Below are 25,942 nucleotides of genomic sequence, written 5' to 3'. Positions count from 1 at the left end.
TTGGTAGCAATAGAGCTCAATGTAAAAGGGTTCGTCAAGGGAAGTACTCACAGCCACTTCACTTAGTTCTAAGTAGTAATGTGAGCATTATTGCGTTCCAGTTTTGAAGGTTAAGGGTGTTGGTTAAATTGCAGAGATTTGCCAAATTATGTCTCAGGGTCAGTCCTCTCAGGTCAGTCCTCTCAGGTCTGGTACCAAGTGCCACTCAGATCTTTAAAGCTCTGAGTGGCACTTGGCAAAAAAAGCTATAAAAACTGTACATTTCACTTGATATTCATGTAAATCAAGCACAGGGTATCCTTGCCTTGTACTCGTAAACATAAACGAATGAGAATTATATGCATGACGACTAAAATATAAACTTTGTACCTATTACATTTGTTTGTTAGTGAAATAATAAGGACAATGTTTGTTTGCTATCGTCATAAACAATAGGTGGATTGCTGGTCGTGAATTTGTTTGTATAAGTCTGTATGCATAATATATGCATTACCTACATAATGCCATCGACAAATGAAACAAAACATTACAAATATCGCGTGTTAGTCGGTATAAGAACAATATTAGACTGTTCTTAGGACTAGGGCAAATCTCAAAGTACCATCAGTTGAAATTCTGATGAAAAATCCGACATAAGGCTGTTTTACTATTTGTTAATAAGTTTTATTTTATCCTTAATTTCTTTTTAATTAATAAAATAGTTAAAAATTCATATTGCTGAAATAAAATATTTTGAAATAAAACAAAACTTTTGTAGCGAATATTGGAATGGTCTTTGGTAAATTAAAAATGAAGTATTTAAATTAATAACTTTAGTACCTAACTATAGTAACAATATTTTGGTTTGCATTAATATAGACAGCCGCGATCATGAGACCTGTAAAAGACCCGAAATACTGGGTTAGTTGTAGAAACAAATATATGCGTTTTATGTAAAAAAATCTTTATTTCATAAATATCTAATTTTGCTATATAAAAGCACGTCGTGACTGTTGTTAGATGCATTGAGTGCAAGTTAATTAAGACTAATTTAAAAGCAGCGGAGCGTCAGCAGCGAGCCAAGCCGTGCATAGAGTGTGTCAATGAGTGTGTCGAACATCAGCGGCGGCGGAGCGGGTTATAGATGGGAGGCTGCGCGGGCGCATTCGAGGTCGTTGCACTTCACCAGAGGAGGCTGCACTCTAGCCCCCGCCTCGCGCCGCGACCCCCGCGACCCCCATCTTTGCACCTTTGACAAATGAGGAAAATAGCAATGGCATACTCAGCTAAATAGGCTGTGGTGAAGCAACGCACTTCAATGCACGTACATTATTATTACAATTTTATGCAATGGTGGATCAACATCGTGGGAGATGTACGGCAATAATATTTTTAGCTTAAACTGTTTTTTTTTTCTCAGCTGTATGTATATATGTATGTTTTAGTCAACTATAAATAAATAAAAATGAAAATAATTTATTTCAGACAATGTAGGTAGTCCACACAAGTTAGTAAGTTAGTAACATGACATCTTATAACTATGTTAGTATTAGGATTAGTACTCAATTACAAAAATAATACCTAATAGTATTAATAGTTAGTTACAAATATAACAAACAGGACGAACCCAGCCGCACAGATGGTTCACTGACTCACACGTAGAACATGCAATTCAGTGAACCTCCGGAACACAGCTGCATCCATCCTGTCTGCTATCATCTTCAGGATCTCGTTGTTGCCATCCCTCACCCTTCGTACTAACGAAGTGAACATTTTGCGCATGACGGCATAGAAATCATCCACGCCAGCACCCGCAAAACATGCCAGATGCGCTACAGAAACGGGGAAGCTTCAATAAGGCCCTGAAGGTATTATTATACTGGATTCGCAAGGCGCCGTACGATCTCAGCGTAAAGTTGGACCATAGAGCACATGTGCAGAAGCTCTGGCAGTATGCTCTAAAGAGAATGAGCTTCACTCCAGTCGTACACCTTGTGAATCTATGAGCCAACATATTGCCTCGAACCGACAACGCCCTGCGCTCCCTTTTTATGTCTCCCTCATCCTTTAAGTCCTCTGTCACAATATGTCCCAAGTACCTAAACTGTGCAACCCGCCTCAAAAGTACCCCATTTAAAAGTATTGGTGGTATATAGGCTGGTTCCTTAATTTTACCTTTAAACAGTAAGAACTCACTCGTTTTCTTGTTGTACTTTAAACCGTGTTGCACAGCATAGATCTCACAAAGACCTATAAGTCGTCTTATACCACTGATTGAAGGGCTGAACAACACCATATCGTCCGCATAGCTAATGTTATTAACGCTGGTGTTGTCAATACGGCATCCGACATGCATGCAGCTCCCCAATCAGGTTATTAACAAACAAACTAAAACGTCTAGGGGAGGATAATCTCCCTTACCTAACGCCACAGCTCAAAACATGCTCATCAGATTGAGCATTTGCCCATTTTACTACATCCTTTTGATTACTATACCAATGTGAGAAAATACTAACTACTTCAGGTGATATGCCCGCTTTCTTCAATTTTGTCCAGAGCATATCATGTGACACTAGGTCAAAAACTTTTGAAACAACAGTCTCGGTTGATAAACCATCCTTAAAGCCGAATTGTGTCGTGTAATAGTATTTGGTCACTTAGGTGAACATAATATCCTATCCAGAACTTTAACTGTCACTGTCGCCAGTGAGATTGGTCTATAGTTGGATTTATCAGCCGTGTCACCAGTACGGTTCTTAACAAGCGGGATAACTACAGTCTTCATCAGATCCGATGGTAAATATGAGTGTCTTACACAGAAAGTAAATAACAAAGACTGAACTCTGTTAATGTGTGGCCTTGCATGTTTCAGGTGCTCAATACTGAGCCCATCATGCCCCGCAGACTTGCCTTTTTTCATATTATTAATTGCCAATCTCACATCTTTGGCAGTGATTTTGATAGGCTGCTCCACATTATTTATTCAATCTTAAAGTGATCTTTAAACATATTCGCAACACTCTTTAGATCGCTTATGCCTTCTACTTTAACCGGTAATTCTACCCTACCATTAAAGTGTGCTGTGCTTTTTCAAAATTTGTCAAACTGTTTAGCTGAGTGCTGCGATGCAAGTAAATCCATTTTGATTTGATCTTGTTTTTGCTGACAGTACCTAAGCTTTAACTTAAATAATTTACGACTTAAATTATTTTTTTTAAATATGCGTCCACCATCAGGCTTCCCATAGAGGACATACACTTGAAAATCCAATTGAGCTCGCTTATGTGCTGCGGCAACGTGTTTGTTCCACCCCAAAACACATTTATTTTATTACAGTTTTTTGCCTCTCGATTACGTAACTATGTAATCTAAATCTAAATACACTTTCACGGAAAAGATTCTTCTAAAGATTCTTCTAAACACTCAAAAAAGGGTATTTCACAGCGCTTTGCTTAGGTGGTGAAAATTGGCTACATAACATTGTGCAATAACAACAGGATTTACCTATTTAAGTATAATGAAATAGACTTTTATATAATATTCACATCCAATTTCAATTTATTATTTTAATTATAATATCAATTTAGTTAAATCTAATCTAAAACATAGTATATTTTATTATATTTACATTGTCTTTCGTATTTATTTAGTTCCGAAATTATTATTTGTTTCATTTAATACGGCATGGAAATGGCGTCAGCTAGCTAGTTATCGTATCCGCGGCACCCTCTGGGTTGTAGCTGAAAATCACTGGTTTGTTCTTGAGTAAACACCGATGCTTAGCTATGGCCTTTTTGCACTGCAGTACACATATATACATAGGGCGCACTATAAGTTTCCGGAACTGGCCACTTACATAAACAATATTTAAAAAGTAATTACAACATTTGAAAATGGAACTCTTTAGCTATAGAGTACAGTTCGTTTCATCTGACTATCATTTGTTTTTACATTGTGGCATCATTTTAGAAATTGGTTGTCTACATCACCATGGATTTAACTCGTGAAAATTTTCGTAGTATGAATTTCTACGATTTTAAGTGTAATTTAACAGCTCAGCGAAGCTTTGCTCGGCTTCAAACTGCTTTTGGCGATGAAGCACCATGCAAGACGACTATTTATAGCTGATTTGCAGAATTCAAACGCGGTCGTGTGAATCTCAGTGACGAATTTAGTGATGGTCGCCCGTCTACTGCTATGAACAACAAAACCATCGATGCTATGCGCCGTATAATCAAAACAGACAGGCATGTGACATACCATGAGATTCGTGTATCTTTAGGCATAGGCATGAGTCAAATACAATCAAATACTACACAAACATTTGGGTTGTGAAAAAGCTGTGATCTCGGTGGATCCCACACAATTTGACTGAGGCTCAAAAAACGGATCGCGTCGCTTGGTGCAATGCCATGCTTAGCAGATTCAACGAAGGGTCGTCAAATTTGGTGTGGGACACAGCAATAGGTGACGAAACATGGATTTATAGTTACGATCCGTGGCGCGCGTGCAAATTGCCTCTAAGCGGATGATTGTTTCTTTTTTTAATAAAACTGGATACGTGGCTACTGTTGCTTTGGAGAATCGTTGTACCGTGAATCGTGATTGGTACACAACCATTTGTTTGCTGGAAGTTATTGACAAACTCCGTAAAAATAACCCTAAACGCCGTATCATCTTGCACCACGGTAATGCCTGTTCTCACACGGCCAGACAGACAAATGAATTTTTGAAGGTGAACAACGTTGAGCTATCGAAGAGTGAAAAATATGTTTCAGAGGTTGTCACAGAGGAGTGGCATAAATGTTTTCAAAATTGGTTCAATCGTATGAAAAAGTGCATTAACGCTAACGGAGAATATTTTGAGAAGCAATAAATTCATTTCTGACCATTTATAGTATTTTTTTCTTATTCATTCCGAAAACTTATAGTGCGCCTCACGTATAACTGGATTTCAGGCAGTGCTGCGACTCTCTTTTTTTTATTGTATTCATTGACTTACAAATAAATTGTATTGCGTATTTTTATGTTATGTATGTGTGTCTGTAGATCTTAATAAACGTTTTGTCTATGTATCTATCTACACACATCAAAAAAAGTTTGCGATCAATAGCATAAGCTTCTATAATTCTTTAAATTTAACTTTATCAAGAAAAAATCTATGTTGTATGCTTTCTTTAAATAGGAATACCCTGTTTGAAATTAAAATATAAAACTATTTTTTATTATTTATTTTAAAAAATTGAGCCATTAATCATAATGTAATAGTGATAGAAATTTCATAGAAAGAAAAAGACTGTTTAATTAAACTTAAACAACAATTTATTATTAAAAGGTGTGAATTCAATATAAAATAACTCCTCCCCTGGCTCGAATATATGCGAAGATCCTCCTGGGCATGCTGAGGATCAAGTTATCCAGCATTTCCTGGGGTAACCTATCCCATTCTTCAATAGCGGCTTCCCTGAGCTCTGGAACTGTCTGGGGACGTGTCTCACGGTTCCATACTGCTCGTTTAAGAGCATCCCACGCATGCTCTATTGGGTTTAAGTCGGGCGAGCCGGCAGGCCAGTCTAATCGTGTGATATCGTATTCTTGAAGAGCAGCATTGACTCGTTGAGCTCGATGTGCGGGCGCATTATCATCGACCAGTACAAATTGGTGCCCATGGTTTACTCGGAATGGTCTGACGATATCATCAATAACAACTGCTTTGTACATGTCTGCTGTCATGAAGCCCCGATACGGGATCAAAGGCGTTCTAGCTCCAATCATAATGCCACCCCAAAAGGACACCGATTTTCCGCCTTGCTGAACTGTTCCAGTGGCAGTTCTTTGTCTTTCACGGTCGCCTGGTCTTCTCCAGACACGGACACGTCGGTTATCTGGATGAGTGCTGATTCGGGATTCGTCAACGAAGAGACAGTTTTGCCAAATGTTTTCGTCCTCACCTTCATTTTGCCGAAGTCTAGCCCACTGCAATCTTCGTTGTTGACGTTGTCGGGAATTGAGCGGAGCTCGCCAAGACCTCCGTGCTCGTAATCCAGTCTGGTGCAAGCAATTGCGAACGGTCTGCGTGCTAACTTCAAGCCCAGAGGCGGCCCTGACTTCTGCTTTTATTTTAGTGGCGTTGATTGTTGGATCACGGGCTGCCAGCAATCTAATATAGCGCTTTTGGGCAGCTGTCAAAACAGTTGGGCGACCGCTGCGGGGTCGGTCAGCTAAATTCCCCATTCCGTGATACCTCTGCAACGTAGCCACGACACAGGATTGGGATATAGCAAGTCTGCGTGCTATTACTCTCGTGGTGTATCCTTCTTCCCTCAAAGTTACTATTCTAGCTCGTAAAACCTCTGATAATCCTCTTGGCATTTTTTCAATCACAACTTTCAGCGAAAAATATCTTGAATCGCTTATAATTGACTAAATCAGATTTCTGAATGAGCGTAAGCTAGGACTGAAAGCCTTTTTATATGAAAAAACAATTGATTGTCATTGTTTTATGTTCTAATTTATTTTTAAATAAAGAATCTAAAAAGAAGAAAAAATCATAATATAATCTGCAGTAACAAAAAAGATTTCAGTTTTTCGAAGTGATCGCAAACTTTTTTTGATATAAATGCTAGTTAAATTAATGTTAGGTTAAAACTTAACGTTTAATTTCCTGACCTTTAATACCCAAACATCCGTATATATTTTCTTACATCATTCACCACACTATACGCTGGTATGGTATGGTGTGACGACTGGTATCCGCATGTTGTAATAAGTATTATAGGTAGAAAGCATTAGCCTGCATTATGTACTTACACGTGTCTCGATTCCATTCTTTACAGCTAAAAAAGGGATTTAATGGCATTCTGCTGATAGTTTGCATCAAATCTTTTTTTTGAGGTACTATAATGATCGCCTGTAATACAAAGTAATATTTGATTTGACCTTTGCTTAGGTATCAGAACGTATTATTCTGTTAATGTCAAGGGAAATAGCTGAGTTCGCTTCTTTACGGAACACCCTTCGCCAACAGGTTATTATGCTTTAGATGATATTATTCAAATTAATAGCATTAAAGAGGAATGGTGAAATATCAGCCTACATTTTGTGTTGCATAAGTTAAAATAGGCTGTGACACCTTCTTACCGAAATAAATGATGAACGATAATAGATTAAGGTTTGCCGTATTCTCTAAACATAAGCATACAAAGTCCTACACGATTTAAAAATGAATAATTTAATTTGTCAATACGAAATTAATTTGTTTTTTCTAGACATCATAATTTGTAATGAGTTTGTAAAAGTAATAAAATAATAACAAAAATGTAAGCCATTTTTTATGTTAATTGCGTGTGTATTGAAAAGAAAAATAATTTTAGGCTTATTCGTAGGAGTAGTTAACTTATTAAATCCACGTTAATCTACTGAGGATGTCCATTAATGGAGTACGAACTTCTTTAAGCCAAACACATGATACTTGAACGGACGAAATCATTTGTGAAGAAAACGGGTATCACAACGACCTAATACCACATGAGTGTACTAGTACCTACCAAGTTAGCAGAATTTTCAGGGCTTCTTATAATAGGTTAATTCCGGATATTGGAACCGATTATCCCAGGGCAGTATTGTTTGAATCTAGGTAAACAGCTTAAGGTGTAATTCACACTGTTCCTACTTTAGGGATTTGATCAAAGATGTCGTTTCCACAATCAAATTATATCTTTTCATAGACACGCAATGGTTTTTTCAATATAGAATAGGTAATAGGTACATATCATTGTTACCAGGGCTTTTTCGCTGCTAATTTCGTGCTAAAAGCCTTACAATCCAGTGTTCAAAAAAATAACATCAATAAATTATCAGATACAATCTTCTTGTGTTTATCAACCACATAACCTTTTCTGTGGCTGAAACCGAGAAAAGATTTCTTTTCCATTCTCTAATTGAAAAGCCAAGAAAAAAAATATGTTTAACGTCAAAACCTACTTTTCAGTTAATAATTATTTATGGAAATAATAATAAATTACAATACGGATTATTAGTACTGGTCTTTTCTATGTTTTAATCAAAAGATAATATTAAGTGAACATTATAGTATGATACAATTTTTTTTCTCAATTTCAGTAACGGCGATGTATGCAACGTCAACTGCGTCTACGACGTCGGGTTCGGGTGTAGCAGGGGCGGCGGGGGCAGTAGAACGTCGAATCCGCGTGGTGCGGTTGCTGCGCCCACGCCGTTCAGCGCCAGCCTTCGGTTTCTCCTTACGGGGAGGCAGAGAATACGCCACAGGATTCTTTATCTCGAAGGTCGACTTCAACTCAGAGGCACATCTTCAGGGATTGAAGGTCAGTTCCTTTATGTAATCAAATATGAATGTAACTTACGCAGTTTATCCGGAAGATAGTGGCATGCCAGGTTTCTTAGGTGGCATTTATTTTTTTGTAGAAATTAAATAAATTAGGTGGCATAGAATTTCATTAGTATAATATTTATTTAAGTATGTATAAAAAATATATATTTGACAGGCGACTGATTAGTTTTGATTTTTATATTATTTGCTGATCGATTTATATAGTAAAAAGAAGAAAATGTATTAGATATCAAATACTCATATTGGACAGCTGACCGTGTTTACATTTCGATTGATGTAATTTCTATATACGCTGTAAAATATAAAAAACACGAACGTTTACAAAAAAAAAGCGGTAGCGAAGGAGGTAAGGTTAATACTTAAATTTGTATTTGCCTGTTAATCTACCGTTTCCGTTTAGTTTCTTAGTTTCCGTTTATTGCAAGAAATCGTTAAGAGATTCTACTGTTCTATTGTGTTCGCGAGCTCTTACGGCACAGTTACTTTTTGCACGCTCTTTGAGTGGGTATCTCATTGTTTAATTTCTGTCTTTGTGTCGTACAAATATTGTATGACCATTAGAGGTATTGTACGACCATAAAAAGAAGATTGGAGTCGTTGTTGACACTTTTTACCATGAAACTTATTGCGTAGTTTCCCACAAAGATTTACTGTGGGATATACAGTGGGTTCGTGCGAACACTTTTAGTTACAAGCTTACAATTAGCTCATTGGCTGACTTCTGCAATTACCTACATCCGAGGCTAAATTGTCGCAATACACATTCCATTCTTTTAGAATATTCACGTAACCAAGGTACCTAGTTTGTTTCCATCAGCACCCAATTTCGAGTTTCGAACTCGATTTGACGATATCGCAATGTTGTCACAACAAGTGGGTCAAATACTTCATTACCTACCGATTACAATGTTGCCAATCGCGATTCAACGCTAGTTATTGGATAATGGCAGGTAATAGAGCATCTACTTGATGCACCGATACGATTTATTAAGTCTAATTATTTACATGTAGAATTCGTGCTCGTAATTGAATACTTTAGTGCGGAACGTAATATGGTCTTGGGGTACGAGCAATTAGAGCTATCGCTTAGATTTTATATAGCATGATATTTAGTTGCATTAAAAATGAATTTGAGAACGTATTTAAATAGAAAACACTAACTTTCTATACGGAGACTAAATTCAATGACTGGGCAACAGAAGGCATTCGTAAGATAAGGTCTCATATGAGCTATTCGTTATAAAAACATAATACCAGTTTTATAGAATATGTTAAAAATTATTCAAAAATATTTGAAAAAAGTATGTGTAGCTGCTAAGGTCAAGTTTCACAGCGATAAAATTAGACAATAGAAAAATAAATCTAAAACTACTTGGAGTATAACAAATAGAGTCAGGCAGGGTTAAACAACAGTTCTAGAATTAGACGGCAAACTTATAAAATCTAAAGATGAGTTAGCGCTAGCTTTTGAATCGTTCGGAAATCGCCATGAACACTACAGAATCATTAAACTGTTTATGAGAGTGTATTTAATTTTCATCATGTTAATCAACAAGACGTCATCAAAGCTTTTTAAAGCTATACATTTAAAAAAAACTGAAGGTCTCTGGGACATATCGGCTAAGGTTATAGACTCAGTACACAGATATATATTTAAATAGAAGCCGCAAGTGTACCTACTTCGCGTGCCCAATGTAATCTACAAACGCTTACTTGCCGCTGCTACGCTTCAGAACGCGCCCGGCCGTTATCGTAGTTAAACATCAGTAGAAAATGCGAAAAATGCCTAATTGTGCCATTAGAAATAGCAAAAAGGCCACAGCTTTGAATAGATGAATAAACAGGGACGTTTCCTTCCAAAAAGATTTAAGGAATTTTGTAATCAGAATATGTATAATTTATTTTAAAATCTATTATTTTCATTTCGAATGAATTTCGAGGAAACAAATATGCAAACGAGTATATGCCGCATGATTCGTAATACATTGTGGCTTTTACTTGGCTTGTACACTTGTGGTCTTTCTTTAGTAGGTCATCAATATCAAACGAAGGATGCTTTCGTATAATGCATTCATTTCGTAGTACGGCCGCGCCGTTATGTTTCTGGCCAAATTTTACGATTAGTGATGTTCACTTGATGCAACGCAGTTCCGTTTCTGATCGATTTATAATTTTTAAGACCTTAGAAAATGTTATAAAAATAATCTGTAAAGTTTATTGTTGTTTTTTTAGTTTTCCGGAGCAATAATTTTTTTCAAGACACGTATTAATATAGGATTTAATTACCTTATTCTGGTATTATTTTACCATATTAATATTCCTCGGCTTCTTGTCAACTAATAGTCGAAAAATTATTATTCTAAGTACGTGCTGCGTCCGCGTCTTCGATTTAATCAGCTACTTTAATGCCGAAGGAAGTTTCCCATCGCTGAATATTGCTTGTGACTTCATCGGAGGTACAAAAAATGTGCCACGCTTGGTTTTCATACAGATCGCGGTACTTGCGGGGTCTATTTAGACATATGTCTATGACGCAGTAATTTATCTGATTTCCCCACATTTAGCTGATGCATTCAGTAGGCGCGTTGACGAAGGTATTTTTTCCCGATTTTATGAAGACAGCAAAGTTATTCCATTGTTCAAAAGTGATAGGAAAGTTGATCCTAACAACTATAAGCCCATTTCAATTCTATCAGCTATCATATATCAGCTTTAAGTAAAATATTCGAAAAGATTTTGTTGACTCAACTACTGTCCTATTTCATTATTTTTATAGTGAACAATATGGGTTTATTAGTGGTACATCGACTAGCGATGCGGGGGTAGCGCTATCAAAACAAATCTTTGATGTTTCCCAGAATGGTCTTGGGGTTTTCTGTGACCTCTCAAAATCTCATTTGATTGTGTGGCCATATTACTCTTGTTAGGATGCTAAAATATTACGGAGTAAATGAGAAGGAGTTGGGACTTATTGTCTCGGCATATCGTAACTGTAGAATTCAGAAAGTAGACATAAATGTAGTGACTTCTTTGGGTTCTCCGGCAAAAATTGGTGTTCCGCAGGGCTCAATACTTGGACCTTCCTTATTTCTCATTTATATTAATGATCTGTCATTCTTTCTTAAGGACCTTTGCGAAATGTTATTGTTAGCCAACGACACATCCTTGATTTTTAAAACAAGACGTTAACAATGACAATATTAATTATACCCTCTCAAAAGTTTATTGCTTGAATGTTGACAATTAATTGTTCAATGCCAAGAAGACAAAGTGTATTAAATTTGAATTACCTAATGTAAAATCGACTAGTCCACTCAGAGAAGTAAATAGAAAAAAGTTAGACCACATAAAAACAGCTTTATTAACAAAAGCATTTTTTTTGGAGCGACCTTATATACTAAACTTCAATGGTTTTCACAAATCTCTTCCTTGGCCAGCTTGAGCTCTGCTGCATACGCAGTCCATAGAATACGTGAGCTTACCGGTGTTGCTACTGCTAGACTAGTTTATTTTAGTTACTTTCATAGTATAATGTCCTACGAGATTCCGATGTGGGGTAAAGCGGCAGATATACAAACCATATTGTGTTACAAAAACGAGCTATTCGTTATGTGTACCGTTTAGATTCTCGGGTTTTTCTCAGAGAAAAGTTTAAGGAGACCTGGTATCATGACTGTGGCATCACACTACATTTACTCAAATATTTTGTATGCCCGTAAAAATATACTTAATTTCATTAAGAAAGAAGATATCCATTAATATATTAGAACTAAGTCCAAACTCGTGGTACAATCAAGAGCACGTCAAGCTTGACACTTTGTACTTTGGACCATTCTTATCGTAAGCGGCATAGAGTTGGATTTAAGTCTTAAGTGTCAAGCTTGACGTGCTCTTGACCCTGTACCACGATGTCGTTTAACTAAGGTAAACATTTTTTATGAGGAACTGTATACGTTTTTACAATAACTTTCCGGAGCATTTTTAATACATATTAAGATTATTATTTCCGGATTTTAAAACCTACATTAAAAGTATTTTAATTGAAAAGTTATATTACAAAATTGAAGACTGTGTTAGATAAAGATGTATGGCAAGGCAACAAGAGTCTAGATACCTCACAAATGTGATTCAAAGTGTATTCCACAGCATTTAACGTTTGTTTGAAAAGAGCAATGCCTAGTGCTAGAAAATGACGTTTTCAAGTGTAAAAATTTTACCTAAAATGTGAATGATTCTTTGACTTTGAAGATTTTATTCTAAATGAATGTAAAATATAACTTTCCTCACTAGAAACTTCATTTGTGGAAGGTTTGAGTAATTTAATCATAGTCTCAAAGCATATTTTAATTGTGAATTGTCATAACTATATGTAGCTAAGGCGCGGGAACTTATACATATATTATCCATTCTGCAAACATTTTGGAACTTTTCACACAATTACTTCCTAAACAAAGAAGTTACGAAAAATTCACGAGTACATCCGTTGTTATACAGAATGCACAATGGGGAGTTTTGAGATATTCACCGAGAATCCTGAGAATTGGGCACGTTGTGTACGAGTACCTACATTACTACTTTTTTGTTACTAGAAAAACGGCATCGTATGTCAACGATTTGTACGAGTAATGCTTTATAAATATTGAAAAGTTAGACGTACTGGACCGAGTCAGCGTTATGCTTATCAAAGTGTGTCATTTGTGGAGATCGTGCTTCATTGTTCGGCCGTGGTTTCGACAGGTGTTGTTGGCAAGAACCAAACGCCGTGCTCAAATGGAGTTTACAAGTACTTGTTGTACTGACGCAGGTGTTATGATCATACTCAATACGTAACCGTTTACATACGAACTATTTTGATGATGATGAGGCAAGAAAGGTGTAGAGATAAATTGCTTTGTTTGTAATAAAAAGTGGATAGAGAAAGGTTGCGTACTACTACCAAAACATAGTTTAAAATTGTAGTGTTATTATGTAGAGAGTTTAGTCTACATGTTTACTGTAAATGTAGGATCAACTTTAATTTTACTGTAAATCACTACATTTGTAAACGAAAGTAAGTCATTAGTTGTTCGCTCGGCATAAATACTAAAGAGAGAACTTTGACGGGATGTGAAGCTTTCTGATTATACTTATCTTTTGAGAAAACAGCCTGAACAACTTATGTTCTGGAGTGCGGTATGCTGATTGCAGGAAGGTGCAAATTGATGCAATTATTATGAAAATTTAGAAATAGCGAGTTCTTAGGTTTTCGCGATTGTTATACATAGGAATGAAACTATTTTTCCGGATTTAAATCGCGTATATTTGTTTTTTCCGTTGTCAGTCAACCGTGACCATGGGACCTGTAAAGGGCCCGAAACGTCGGTTTGTTTGAAAAAACAAATATACGCGATTTAAATCCGGAAAAATAGTTTCATTCCTATTTAGAAATAGTATTCCCATGAGGAGTGTATCTGTCGGGCGCGTGTGAGTCACTCAGTAACCAGCGCTCGGCAGGCGGCGCGGCGCGGCGCGGCGCGGCAGAACGGTTGCAGTCGATCAGAGGCGGTACGTCGACTTTCTACCGCTCTCCGCTTGCATGTACCCTCGCCACTTGGACTTAATGCTTCTTGTGTAACATTCGCTAAAATAGAAAAGTGCTAATGTGGTCCTTCAAACTGACAAGAGAGTTTCATAGCTTTTATCTGGTCACATTTATGTATTATCTACATCAGTACGGTTTGCTTTCAGGTCGAGTCTTAAGCGACAACGTTATGTAAACGTATATTTGTGATCATTAGTATGTATAAAATTATTTTCAAGTTTTAATTATACACATTATTATTATTATTATTATTATTATAAATTACATATATGTGTAATTTCAAAATATCCAAAATAAAATTTTAACGATAAATTAAGAGTTTTAATATGACAATAAAATTAATTTGCACACACTAAAGATATGTTCCTGACATTTTTGAGTAGTTTAATTTCAATTAGCAGATACGTAGGTAATTGTTTTGTTATTATATATTGACCTTGAATGACTTACAATAAAGTTGTAATAATGGTTTCAGGTGCAATAAAACTCGCACTAGTGTGAAATAAGTAAATGGTTATCGCAATGACGCACCGATAAACTGCAAATATTAAACGCGAAAGCATGTACTCAGCTGTTCGTTGGCTTTGTAAATGATGACGTACTGTTCCCCGTCTCTGAACGAATTTGAATTTTATTATGTTTTCATTCGTTTCTTTAGGTATAAGTTAATTTAAAAATCCCTCAATGCATAAAAAATGGAATAGATATAAATTGTATTAAAATAGCACTCTATAACCCTATTTGTATATTATCTTTTTCTGGACGTTCCACATATTTCAAGAGCAAGAATGTTGTTTGACAGTAATAATACGAAAATTTTGTAATGAAAGTGAATTCGACAAGGTCAGGCATCGTTGTGTCTGGTGGTCTTTTGCGTCACAAGTAAAAAAAATAAGTTGGAACGAAAGTCTGATCGAAAGTTGTCCGCGGATATGTGGGGCGCAAGGCGACCAGTCCGGCTTCTTTTGCGGCAGTCGAGATGAACGTGAGGAAAGCGTGTCTCTCGTCGCATTACTGAACAGAGTCCGCGTAAGTATGTGTCGCGCGCGCTCCTAACAAGAACTTCGCTGTGATGTCACGTACCATTCAGAACTTCATAACTCCAACACATGCGTGTTAAACAAACGAACCAAAAAGAGTATCGATTTTGGAGTCATGACATCTCGCTAACTGTGATTTCATATTTCGCAAACAGTTTTACTGAAGTGAAACAGACCGGCTCATTGAGTGAAATTAGTGACTTGGGCACCAAACTACCTACAATCCCTTGGAGCTAACCTCAACTTTACTAGTAATCGTTGTTAAAGAAAGTAGGCCAGGGTTTCACCGATGGTGGTCGTAAACCGCGGAAGCTTTGTTAATAACTAGTTTACAAAAATTTAAATTGGTCCTTGGGGCAGCGTTATAGTAAAAGTTTGAGCCAGTTCTAGACTGATTAACAATTTTAGGTACACTTACGTGGTTATAAATAGGTAATACATATACCCATTTTTATGTAAATAGGGTAAGTAGGATACGGCTTGTAAGAACCAATATTCATAAAGGTAATAACAAACAGGACAGCGTAAACAATGAAACTAAGAAGAAAGTAACATATAATATAACCCTTGTGTGTCGTTTGTGATAAGTGTTTTTATGTGTTTGTTGTGCAGTTAAGAATATAGTAAAATACAAATAAATTACAGCGTTGCGTTGCGTTATAAAATTCGAGATATTTGTGTGCGATATTTGTTGCATGGCGCGATAACCACCAAACTCATAACTCTGTTGTCCATTGTCGTTTCGACACCGGAGAAATACTTAGATATTTATATTACTTTTTCCCCCTCTGTTTGCTATTAACGCACATTTCCGCATTTCGTTATTTATGACTGACTAATTTTTCATTTAAATGTTATAGACAAACATGAATGATGAAATAAATAATATACCGAGATAGATTTTTACTGTTAAGAATTGCGTAAATGGTTTATAGTGAAACTGTTGGTATTTAAACTGATGCATTTAAGGCGCAGTTGAGATTGTATCTGTTTAAATAAAACACTTTTGTCCAATTTAATTCGTTTCAAATAGATGTAACTTTTTTGTTCGTTGATAATAGTTTTAGAATCCACATCTACAATTTCATATTGCATATAATAACATTAATTTGTAATCCTTTAGATAAAGTTCTAGGAAAACTCTGTAATAAACTTTAACGATTTAGTTTCGAATTTCAGGTTGGCGACCAGTTAGTGAGTGTGAATGGATACCGCGTAGATGACGCAGTGCACTCTGAACTCGTCCACTACCTCGGTTCACAGTCTCGACTCAAGATCAAAGTTAGACGTGAGTAACTTTAAACATCTGTTACCTAATGCCCGCACCTGTAATTTACACTAGATGGCTGTTTAGCATAGATAGCACATTATTACCAAACATCGGTTAAATTGCATTCAAACACACAGGCACATCTATGAAGGAAATAGGGGTAATTAACCTTTTTGCCTTATTTCGAAATTACTTAAATTGTTATACGTTGAGGGCATGCTAGTAAAGTTTACTTGGAATGTGTATACGTTAGTAGATTTAATTGAACATCACTTGTTAAAAAAATTCATAGTAGAGAGAGAGAGAGAGAGAGGCTCCGGTGGTATGGCATTGTATAAAATAGTGTATAGATGTAGAGTAACTGTTTTGCGTAGGCGTTAGTATCAATTTTCAAAAATTATCAATAGAAAATAAATATCCGGTATCTCAACAGGTCCGTTGCGTAATAAGTGCCCAACTTTCATCGTTTTATAACGTCTCATCAAAGTTGTAGGTATGAGATACCATTATGCTAATTAATCAAACTTCAAATGTTACGGCACTACGAAGACGGTGTGATTGTGGCACCGGATTTCATTTGTGAGATAATCGTGAAAGCGCGTGGGCATTCTTGTACTGTCTATTTTGCTCGTATCACTGAGTTGCGCAAATAGTCAGTTGATACGGCAATTACACTGATATAAATGCTAATTTGATTTGTTATCCTTTTGTGAACGATTATTGAATGTTTTGTTTCATTGTATATATACAGCCACAGGTACTAGCAAAGTTTGTGGGATTTGATACCGTGAATTCGTTTTTTAAATCACGATGTTTAAGACACAGTGTTTCTACCCCACCGTGGGATGCGAATCTTACAAAGCGATAAGTCGAAATGTCATTAATATGCGAAATACTATTGAATTGGGCCGTACAAACTAAAAAAAATTTGTTATTGAGAACCAAAATGGGAAATGGTACCAAATAACACAAATTAAATTTGAAGTCAGTCGGTAACATATTTTAAAATGAATTCTGTTTCGTTTCAGATGTCGGGATGCTCCCAGTGAAAGAGTAAGTACATATCAAATAATGATTCGATGTTTATACCCAACCAATGTGTTTATATTTATAATAATCCCTCTGGGAATGTTATAACTTACACCATACGACATAGCGTTCAAATAATAATATGCACTTTAAAAAACGACAATTCGGAAAGACTGTGTTATGCTACTAGTATATATCGATGGGTCCTAAGCATAAGGGCCAAACTAACAATTTTATCATTTTCACTTTGTGGTAAATGCTTCATTTCTAGATTATAAAATCTATAAGGTAGCGTTAAAACAAAATCGAACATATTCAAGGAAACCTCGACATACAAGGAAATCTTGAAAATATACCAGATTGAAAGTTTGGAAGCCTCTCCTGTAAAATTGTGATTTTGCGCTTTGGCATTTGGACCCTTCGATATATATAATGAGGCCACTAGCAGGTAATAATTAGGACACTGGTTTCTATTTTTTTAGTGACAAATAATTGCCATGTGTTACGAAATAAACGTGTACAAATAATTTAAATGTGTACAAATAGTATAATCTACATTGAATAAAACTATGTCCACATTTGACGTATATTCATCATAAAATTTTATCTTTATTTATCGTTCAATCTTTACAATATTGACGTACTATCGTTAGATAATAATACTGAAGTTATTATAAAGGTTTGCTGTATTCTAGATGAAGAATCTGTATTACTTGATGAAATATCCTTTCCTTTTTAATATTGTTCATTTAAATTAGCAAGACTAAAGCTAAGCTAAATTATAATAATTATTTCCGCCGATTTAGTCAACCGTGACCATGGGACCTGTAAAGGGCCCGAAAAGTCGGTTTGTTTGAAAAAACAAATATACGCGATTTAAATCCGGAAAAATAGTTTCATTTCCTATGTATAATAATTATTATTTATTTTCAATTCAATTATAATTGGGTAGCAGTTTAAAATTGAATGTCGTTTCAGCAAAACGCACGAGTCGCTGTCATGGCACTTCGTGTCAGAGCGAGGTTCCATTGGCTCGGATGTGTCATCATCACCCACCCTGTGCCATGACACGGAGAGGTTGACTGATTTACGACTTTCGATTCTGGTGCCACCAAGAGCCAAACTTGGATGTGGGTACGTATACATATTATGCACTACAATTTGTCGTAACTAACTCTAAAACTAAAAATGTACAAGTTTGGGTCGTACCAATAAGTCGTTGTTTTTCTCTCTTCTTACATATTTATGAGACATATAATTTAAAACTATTTGAGTATTTTAAGAACTTGTGCCTTTTCTTTTTCAGAATTTGCAAAGGTCCAGAATGGAAATCTGGTATTTTTGTTCAATTTGTCCGTGAAGGCGGTATAGCTCGAGAGGCAGGTTTGCGGCCTGGAGACCAAATCCTGTCCTGCAACGGTCAGGACTTCGCCAATGTGTCTTTCAACGAGGTGATTGTTTTACTCCGCTCTCGACTCATCAATTTTGTTTGCTTGATGTGACCCAACAATCTAATGTGGTATAATTATCTATCTGAGCATCGCAATAAATTACAAAACGTGTAACTACTGTGCCGTGAAACACGTAATTTTGGAATGCACCATCTAATATAACCTATTTACTCGGCAAAGAAACAATGTGACCACTTCACGAGAATGTTACGCAACTACCTTCATAATAAGTGCCATGAGAAATATTAGACCTGCTATGTATCAAATTATCTAAGATATAAATATTTTAAAATCGTCTAAACACTGTGAATTAAATTAAAATACATTTGAGTAATTATTTTCAGGCCATATCAGCAATGAAGGTGAGCGGTCGTTTAGAGCTCATAATTCGAGAAGGTGCAGGATTAGAGTTGGTATCCCCGGAAAGTTCGGGGTATAACAGTTCTGCATCGTCGGCAGCAGGGGAGAGGAGTCCCGCACCTTCCGCACCTCTGGCTCCATTGGCCCCTCCAGCCGCCTTACGTCGACGACTAGCAAGTGTTGCTGAAGAGGCTGCGGATCGTGCAGATAGGTTAGTTAAATAAAGAGAAAGTATTATAAGCATATTTTTTCCTTTTTTTATGTAGGCATTCCTATTCCCGGGGCTGTTAAACAGGCAATTACGAAAATATTTTTGTTTCAGACTTACTATAAATAGGCTGAAAAGAAGGACGTGGGATAGCCTAGATTTTGATTGGAAAACTGGCGACATCCATAACTTTGACACGCCGTCAGACATCGAACCCGACTACGACTGCCCCAGTATTCCAAATAACCCACACAACTATGAAAATAAACACAACATAAAGAATATGAATAAAAACAAGGAATTTATCAGTACTCCATCGAATAGAACTATTATAAATTTGACTGAAGACGGTGCCACCATACAATGTAGTTACGATAATCAGTCTCCTAGAAAAACGTTTTCAGGTAAACAGATGAATAGAGTAAATGATAAGAAGTCTATAGTAGTAGAAGTACACCATACAAGTAGCACGACGTGTGCGAAAGCTCATTGCAACTTCCCATCGCCTGCCAAAAAAGACTCCAGTCCCGACACCTCAAGTATATCTAGCTCAAATACATTATCAAGTGCCATTGCTGAAGAGATACAGAGACGTAAATTGGTAAGTTTGATTGTAATTTCTACACAATTAAATCAAATTTTGCTCGATAAAAACCAACCGTGTCAAGAAATTTATACAAATAAAAATTTAATTACGTATTGTCAACAGAATAAGAAAAATTCGAATCCCGAGGGTAATAACGTGAATCAAGTGAAGAAACCAAGTGTGCCAAAGCCAGTAGATGAGAAGAAGAAACAGCACGACGCCCTCATGGACGAGTTTAAGAAAGTCCACCGTAAGATGTTTGCCAACCACGACGTTCAGAACGAAGATTCGTCAGTGACTGAAAATGGAGTTGGTAATAATTTGGTAAGTACCTAATATACTGCGTGTATTTCTTTATTAGTTCTTGGTAAAAAGATATGACTGTGAGGCAGCTTATAGGTATCATGTTGATAATGGTTGATTACAAGGGCAATTTGCAATGTTGAAACTTACATACAACATACAGTTACTTAGTATCATAAGTGTTGCTCTAAATTAAGCAATAGTCATAAACTGTCTAAAGATTTTAAGCAATGTATTTTACAAACGTGCTCAAAAAATCTTTTGCTAATATTGATGGATTTTGTAAGACAGTCTTGATACGAATTGAAAAGAAATTAGTTGCAGATACTTTATAATTTTAATATAATTTCATTTTCATGTAAAGTAAATAGACACATACTCGTATACATGTTAAAATATAAGTCTGTTTCTTGGTGTGGAGAGGACACATCAAAAATAATATTCGTCTCCCCAAAAAGAAAAGACGAATTTACTAATATCCTAAAGCGCTGTTATGATAAAATAATAATAATAATAACGCACACACTCAACTTAGCCCCGCAATAGTGAAACCCCGTGTCGCGGGTGCTATGGACACACACGTAGACAACCACAAATTACACCCAAACTCACGAGAGAAGTAAATGTAGGCCATACAAATATTTCTCCCGGCCCGGGAAACGAGTCTGGGATCTCTGCGTGGCAGTGGCATGGTAACCGTTCAGCCACGGAGGCAGTAAATTAATAACTAATCATTTTAAAGTCTTTTTTGTCATTAAACTGTTACGACTTTTTTTAATTGGACGAAAATGACAGCTACGAAAGGAAATACATGATGATTTTTTTAAAATCTATCCATTGAAATAATCACATTTTTCATATTTCAACTATTTACGGAGTTAGCAGTCGCTTCAGGACAAATGCTTCACGTAAAAAATCCCGTACAGAAAAATTACTAACCTTCACATTAAGTTCTAGTTAAGAAATCCATAAATACTAAAAACTCGACTACCCCTTAACTTTCCCTTGAGAGAAAAATACTTACATCCATCAAAAGAGATGATAGATAGATGATGTGGGATAGAGAGTGCAAATTTATTTATTTTACTTTTTTTAGACTATTATTTCAGGCCACATGATCCGTATAATATATACCTTAAGGACTTACATACATACAATATAATATGATAATAAAATAAACTAAACAACTAATCTACACGTATTGCACTTGTCGGCGACGTGTGGCGCAATCTGGTATCAGGTAACCGGCCGCGAAGTCGCCGATATATGACACCCTTCGGCAAAACTCTTCCTTCATGAAGGCCGTAAGATGTTCGGTCGGCACTCTCACCACAAACAAATTAAAATGTAAGGCAAAGAATCTCCGGCAGAGATCCGGCTGCCAAATATTGACCCTGGCTACGTATAATATGTGGACACTCAGCTCTGACGAGCGACTTGTGAATTTATTGGAGGAAGTCCAATATATAATATATCACTAGGGACGTACGTGGGGCGCACTATAAGTTTCCAGAATGAATAAAAAAATACTGTAAATGGTCAGTAATGAATTTATTGTTTCTCAAAATATTCTCCGTTCTCGAAAAGACCCTTACGCTCGATTGCTGCTTTGTTTTGGGATCGTAACTATAAACCCATGTTTCATCACCTGTTACTATGTCCCACACAAAATTTGACGCCCCTTCGTTGAATCTGATAAGCATGGCATTACACCAAGTGACGCGACCCGTTTTTTGAGCCTCAGTCAAATTGTGTGGGATCCACCGAGAGCACAGCTTTTTCACACCCAATTGTTTGTGTAGTATTGATTGTATTTGACTCATGCCTATGCCTAAAGATACCCGAATCTCATGATATGTCACATGCCTGTCTGTTTTGATCGTAAGGCGCACGCACAGCAACGATGTTTTTGTTGTTCGTAGCAGTGGACGGGCGACCATCTCGAAATTCGTCACTGAGATTTACAAGACCGCGTTTGAATTCTGCAAATCAGCTATAAATAGTCGTCTTGCATGGTGCTTTATCGCCAAAAGCAGTTTGAAGCCGAGCAAAGCTCCGCTGAGCTGTTTAATTACACTTAAAGTCGTAGAAAATAATAATACGAAAATTTTCACGAGTTAAAATCATGGTGATGTAGATAACCAATTCCTAAAATGACGCCACAATGTAAAAACAAGTGACGGTCAGATGAAACAAACTGTATTCTACAGCCAAAGAGTTCCATTTTCAAATGTTGTATTTACTTAAATATTGTTTATGTAAGTGGCCAGTTCCGGAAACTTATAACGCGCCCTATGTAATAGGATTGTCTGAAATTAGGAGGTAAGGGGAAGTTCTAACGCGATTGTCAAATAGCCAACTCTTTTTCGGGAGGGAAATCTTTATAGATACCCCAGAGCCCAGGGAGACTCAGCGGTTATGTGGGAAGTCTCCCTCCAGACTGGAGGGCCTACGCCCAGTAAAACCCCTCCGGGTTTACCTCCCGCTGCTTGAGTCGGCGCCGTGGGGTCGGTGCACATTCATCACGATGCCGCCCGGGTCAAACTGCCACCTGCTCTACCACAATGGCTACGATGATGTAGCTTATGGCGATGTCTGCTTTTGATCCACAGCAGGCTTTTCTCAGCAGTCCAAACGTAACTAGTATCTCTGCTGCTGTGAATGGCACGAAAAATGAAATTGATTACATTATTAGCTCAGATAAGTCAAACATATTATTGTCGGTAATGACACCGTACAGGTTATCAGCGATTTTATGTATATATTTTGGACACATTTATATTTTGACCAAGAGACTCAGGTTAATGAGCTCGAAAGGCGTATGGGTTTGGGGTAGGTTGCTTTTGGTAAGCTAGAGGACGTCTTGAAGTCATAATTTCCACAGTGGCGTAAGTCCAAGGTCAATAACCAATGTGTCTTGCCGATCCTCACCTGATGCAGGGGTTCTGGGCGCTCACTAAGCAAAATATGCACAAAATTTAGGTGGCACAAAGAGCGATGGAGCGCTCTATGCTGGCATAGAGCGCTCCATATAGCATTTCTCTCGTGGATCGGGTACTAAACGTCGGAATTCGACGAAAAACGAAGGTCGATGATGTAGGTGATTGCATCACGAGGTAGATAGAATTGGGCGGGACATTTGGCTAGATGAGAAGACGGACGAGGGACCAAAGCAGTCACATAATGGTGGCCAAGAGGATTATTAAGGCCAGCGGGCAAACCACCGGCCTGATGGTCTGACGATATCGTCAGATTTGCGTGATCGTGCTGGACGCGGACCGTAAAAGTTGGTGCATTAATGAAGAGGCATGTACCCAGTAATGGGTTAATTTTGGCTGATCACGATGAATATAAAAAAGAGGCAAGCTTTATTTGTTAGTTTGTTTGTTGAATAATGAACCAATTTTAAAAATTATTTTATTAATAGAAACCTACATTATCACTGATTAACAGAGGCTAGCTTTTACCCAAGTTCCTGCAGGACGTAGACGAAGTTGCGGACAAAATAAATGCTTAATTATGTTCAATCAATCACTCGCTACGAATACCTACTATTTTAATCAATGCTTAAAGATTTTGGTCAACTGGCGGTTAAAGTATATGAATAATCTATAACGTAACTATAATTGTGACCTTTCTTAATCGACAATAGTTTTAACAATTATTAATGCTTAACAATTTAGGAGTATTCTAATTCCATACAAATGAAAGTCAAATAAAAATAAAGAAACAAAGTACAGGTAAATAAATTATACCGAGTTTTCCCATGACTATAAATTTGAAAACGAACTATAATTTTTTAAATTTATTTATTTATTTACACTTTAGCATCACTGAGTTTAGTCTGAATAAAGTAAAACAGAAGTACGTTTATATGGGATTTCATTATTTCAAGGGGCACTCAATTGTTACGGTAGCTCCTCGAGTTGCCTCTGCCCTCGACTGAAGCAATAATAATAATAATAATAACAAAAATCACCACTCACTCACATCCCCTCACAATACCACAACTGAACTAGAATACTTGGCTTAGGCCCGTACCTGGTTCCAAATATCCGACCATCAGTCGAGTACAAGGATAATAATAATAATAATAATAATATTTCTTTTCAAAAAATATTTGGCTTACAACATAAATATAAAGTAAGGTTATTGGAATACAAGATGAGATCCCCGACTCTCAAAGTAGAGTAACCTGTGACATGAGAGCTAGTGTTCCTCCCGCGCGCTAAATGGACAACCTTACCCTACACAGGGAAAACAACAAGATCCACTATCCTTTCAATTAAAATAAAAAAAAGAGAAAAGATAATAATAGCAAAATTATTTGAAGAAATAGTAATAATAAATATGACTTAATGATAAGCAATTAAAACAATCCTGGAACTTGAATGGTTCTTACTGTAAGATTATTTACTTAAAACATCTGTATACGTGATTTCAGTATACAAGAAGTACCTTTTTACAGAAATATCACAACTCGCTTTTTTTGGAAGCGTAATTGACTAAAAGAATGTAACGAAAAGGGTATATCAAGATCAAACGCACCAACTCTGTTCATGGATCCAAGCTACCTGGCTGGCGTCATGTATTTTGCCTTTATACTCTTCCCGGCCTTAGCACTTGCCAAATTGTGTATAAAGATTATAATGAAATAATATGAAATTAACTTTTGTTTGACCTTACAGATGTCGTACTTTCTATATTTACTCACAAATGTGTGTAAGTATATAAGTGTATTTTAAAAATTTTGATCAACTAGTCTCATGCAACGTAGAGAAAATTTACGATAGATTTTAAATTTTAAAATCATATATTGATTTCAGTGCTCGTTTTATCGACGATGTCGACGATAGTATATGCGCCATCGAAAGTAATGTAGTCGAGCCAAATTTATCACAATGGTATAAACTTTATCGACTGACATACAATTAACATTAGATAGCAATCTAATCAATACAAAAATCTTTGATTTATTGGAAAAATCATGATTTTTGCGATAACTTCAAGATAAAAATTGTAACTCTTTTATATCTCTTGTGAAATGTTTATCGTGTCCTAAGTTACATATGGTAGAATGCTTATCATGTCATGCAATTTTTTGTAATCTTCGTGTTATACTGACAGTAAAACCTATAAATAACTAATTCTAGATAATGACAGAAACACAGAGGCTTTTTTGCATACTTTAACATCTTTAGAAATATTACGCTAATAGCATTTGTTTCTTTATGTAAATCCCACGAATACTTACCGGCAAACATAAGATCTTAGGATTGTGTGGCAAGGTGTTCCTGTAGGTCACAGTGACATTCCGAAGTATCTTGGCGTATATTTGGACACGTCGCTCACTTTCAAGATAGTCTGTGAAAGTCTCAAAAGGAAGGTACACTCGCGCAATAATTTACAGCAGCGTCTCACCACTACCAAGTGTCCCCACTTCGCCGCAGGTCATGCGTACTACTGAGCTTGCACTTTCCTTTTCTGCTGGCGAATAAGCATGTCCTGTTTGGAGCCGTTCCACCTAAGCAAAGTTAGTGGATACAGTTTTTTATGAGACCTGCCAGCTCATAACTGGCTGTCATAAGCCGACCCCTGTAAGATTTCTGTATCCATTGGGTGGCATAGCTCAGGTAGACATCCGCAGAACCGTAGCGGACTCTTGTCTGTACCGTAGCCGGAAAAGTTTCGTCAAATGTGTCACTTTTCTGAGCATTGTGCTAGATCAGGCGAGACACAGCCTTTGGCACGACAATACCTGCAA

General features: G+C 36.6%; 1 protein-coding gene across 3 annotated transcripts in view; it reads left to right on the top strand.

The window, feature by feature from the left end:
- Positions 1-25,942, top strand: part of LOC113235285 — a 39,546-nt gene that overhangs the window by 5,780 nt on the left and 7,824 nt on the right. For all 3 annotated transcript variants that reach the window (XR_003310856.1, XM_026470943.1, XM_026470942.1), the window contains exons 2-9: positions 8,101-8,324; positions 16,151-16,259; positions 17,270-17,294; positions 18,249-18,404; positions 18,577-18,721; positions 19,066-19,292; positions 19,404-19,890; positions 19,999-20,199. Coding sequence is in view for 2 of the 3 variants with exons in the window: in XM_026470943.1 (XP_026326728.1) it covers positions 8,109-8,324; positions 16,151-16,259; positions 17,270-17,294; positions 18,249-18,404; positions 18,577-18,721; positions 19,066-19,292; positions 19,404-19,890; positions 19,999-20,199 (1,566 nt within the window). In the remaining variant the exon portion in view is untranslated. The remainder of the gene's footprint in view (positions 1-8,100; positions 8,325-16,150; positions 16,260-17,269; positions 17,295-18,248; positions 18,405-18,576; positions 18,722-19,065; positions 19,293-19,403; positions 19,891-19,998; positions 20,200-25,942) is intronic.

This window comes from Hyposmocoma kahamanoa, unplaced genomic scaffold (assembly GCF_003589595.1).
Source record: "Hyposmocoma kahamanoa isolate Upper Pololo Valley unplaced genomic scaffold, ASM358959v1 87, whole genome shotgun sequence".
NCBI lineage: Eukaryota > Metazoa > Arthropoda > Insecta > Lepidoptera > Cosmopterigidae > Hyposmocoma > Hyposmocoma kahamanoa.
This window is presented reverse-complemented; position numbering and strand designations above follow the sequence as displayed.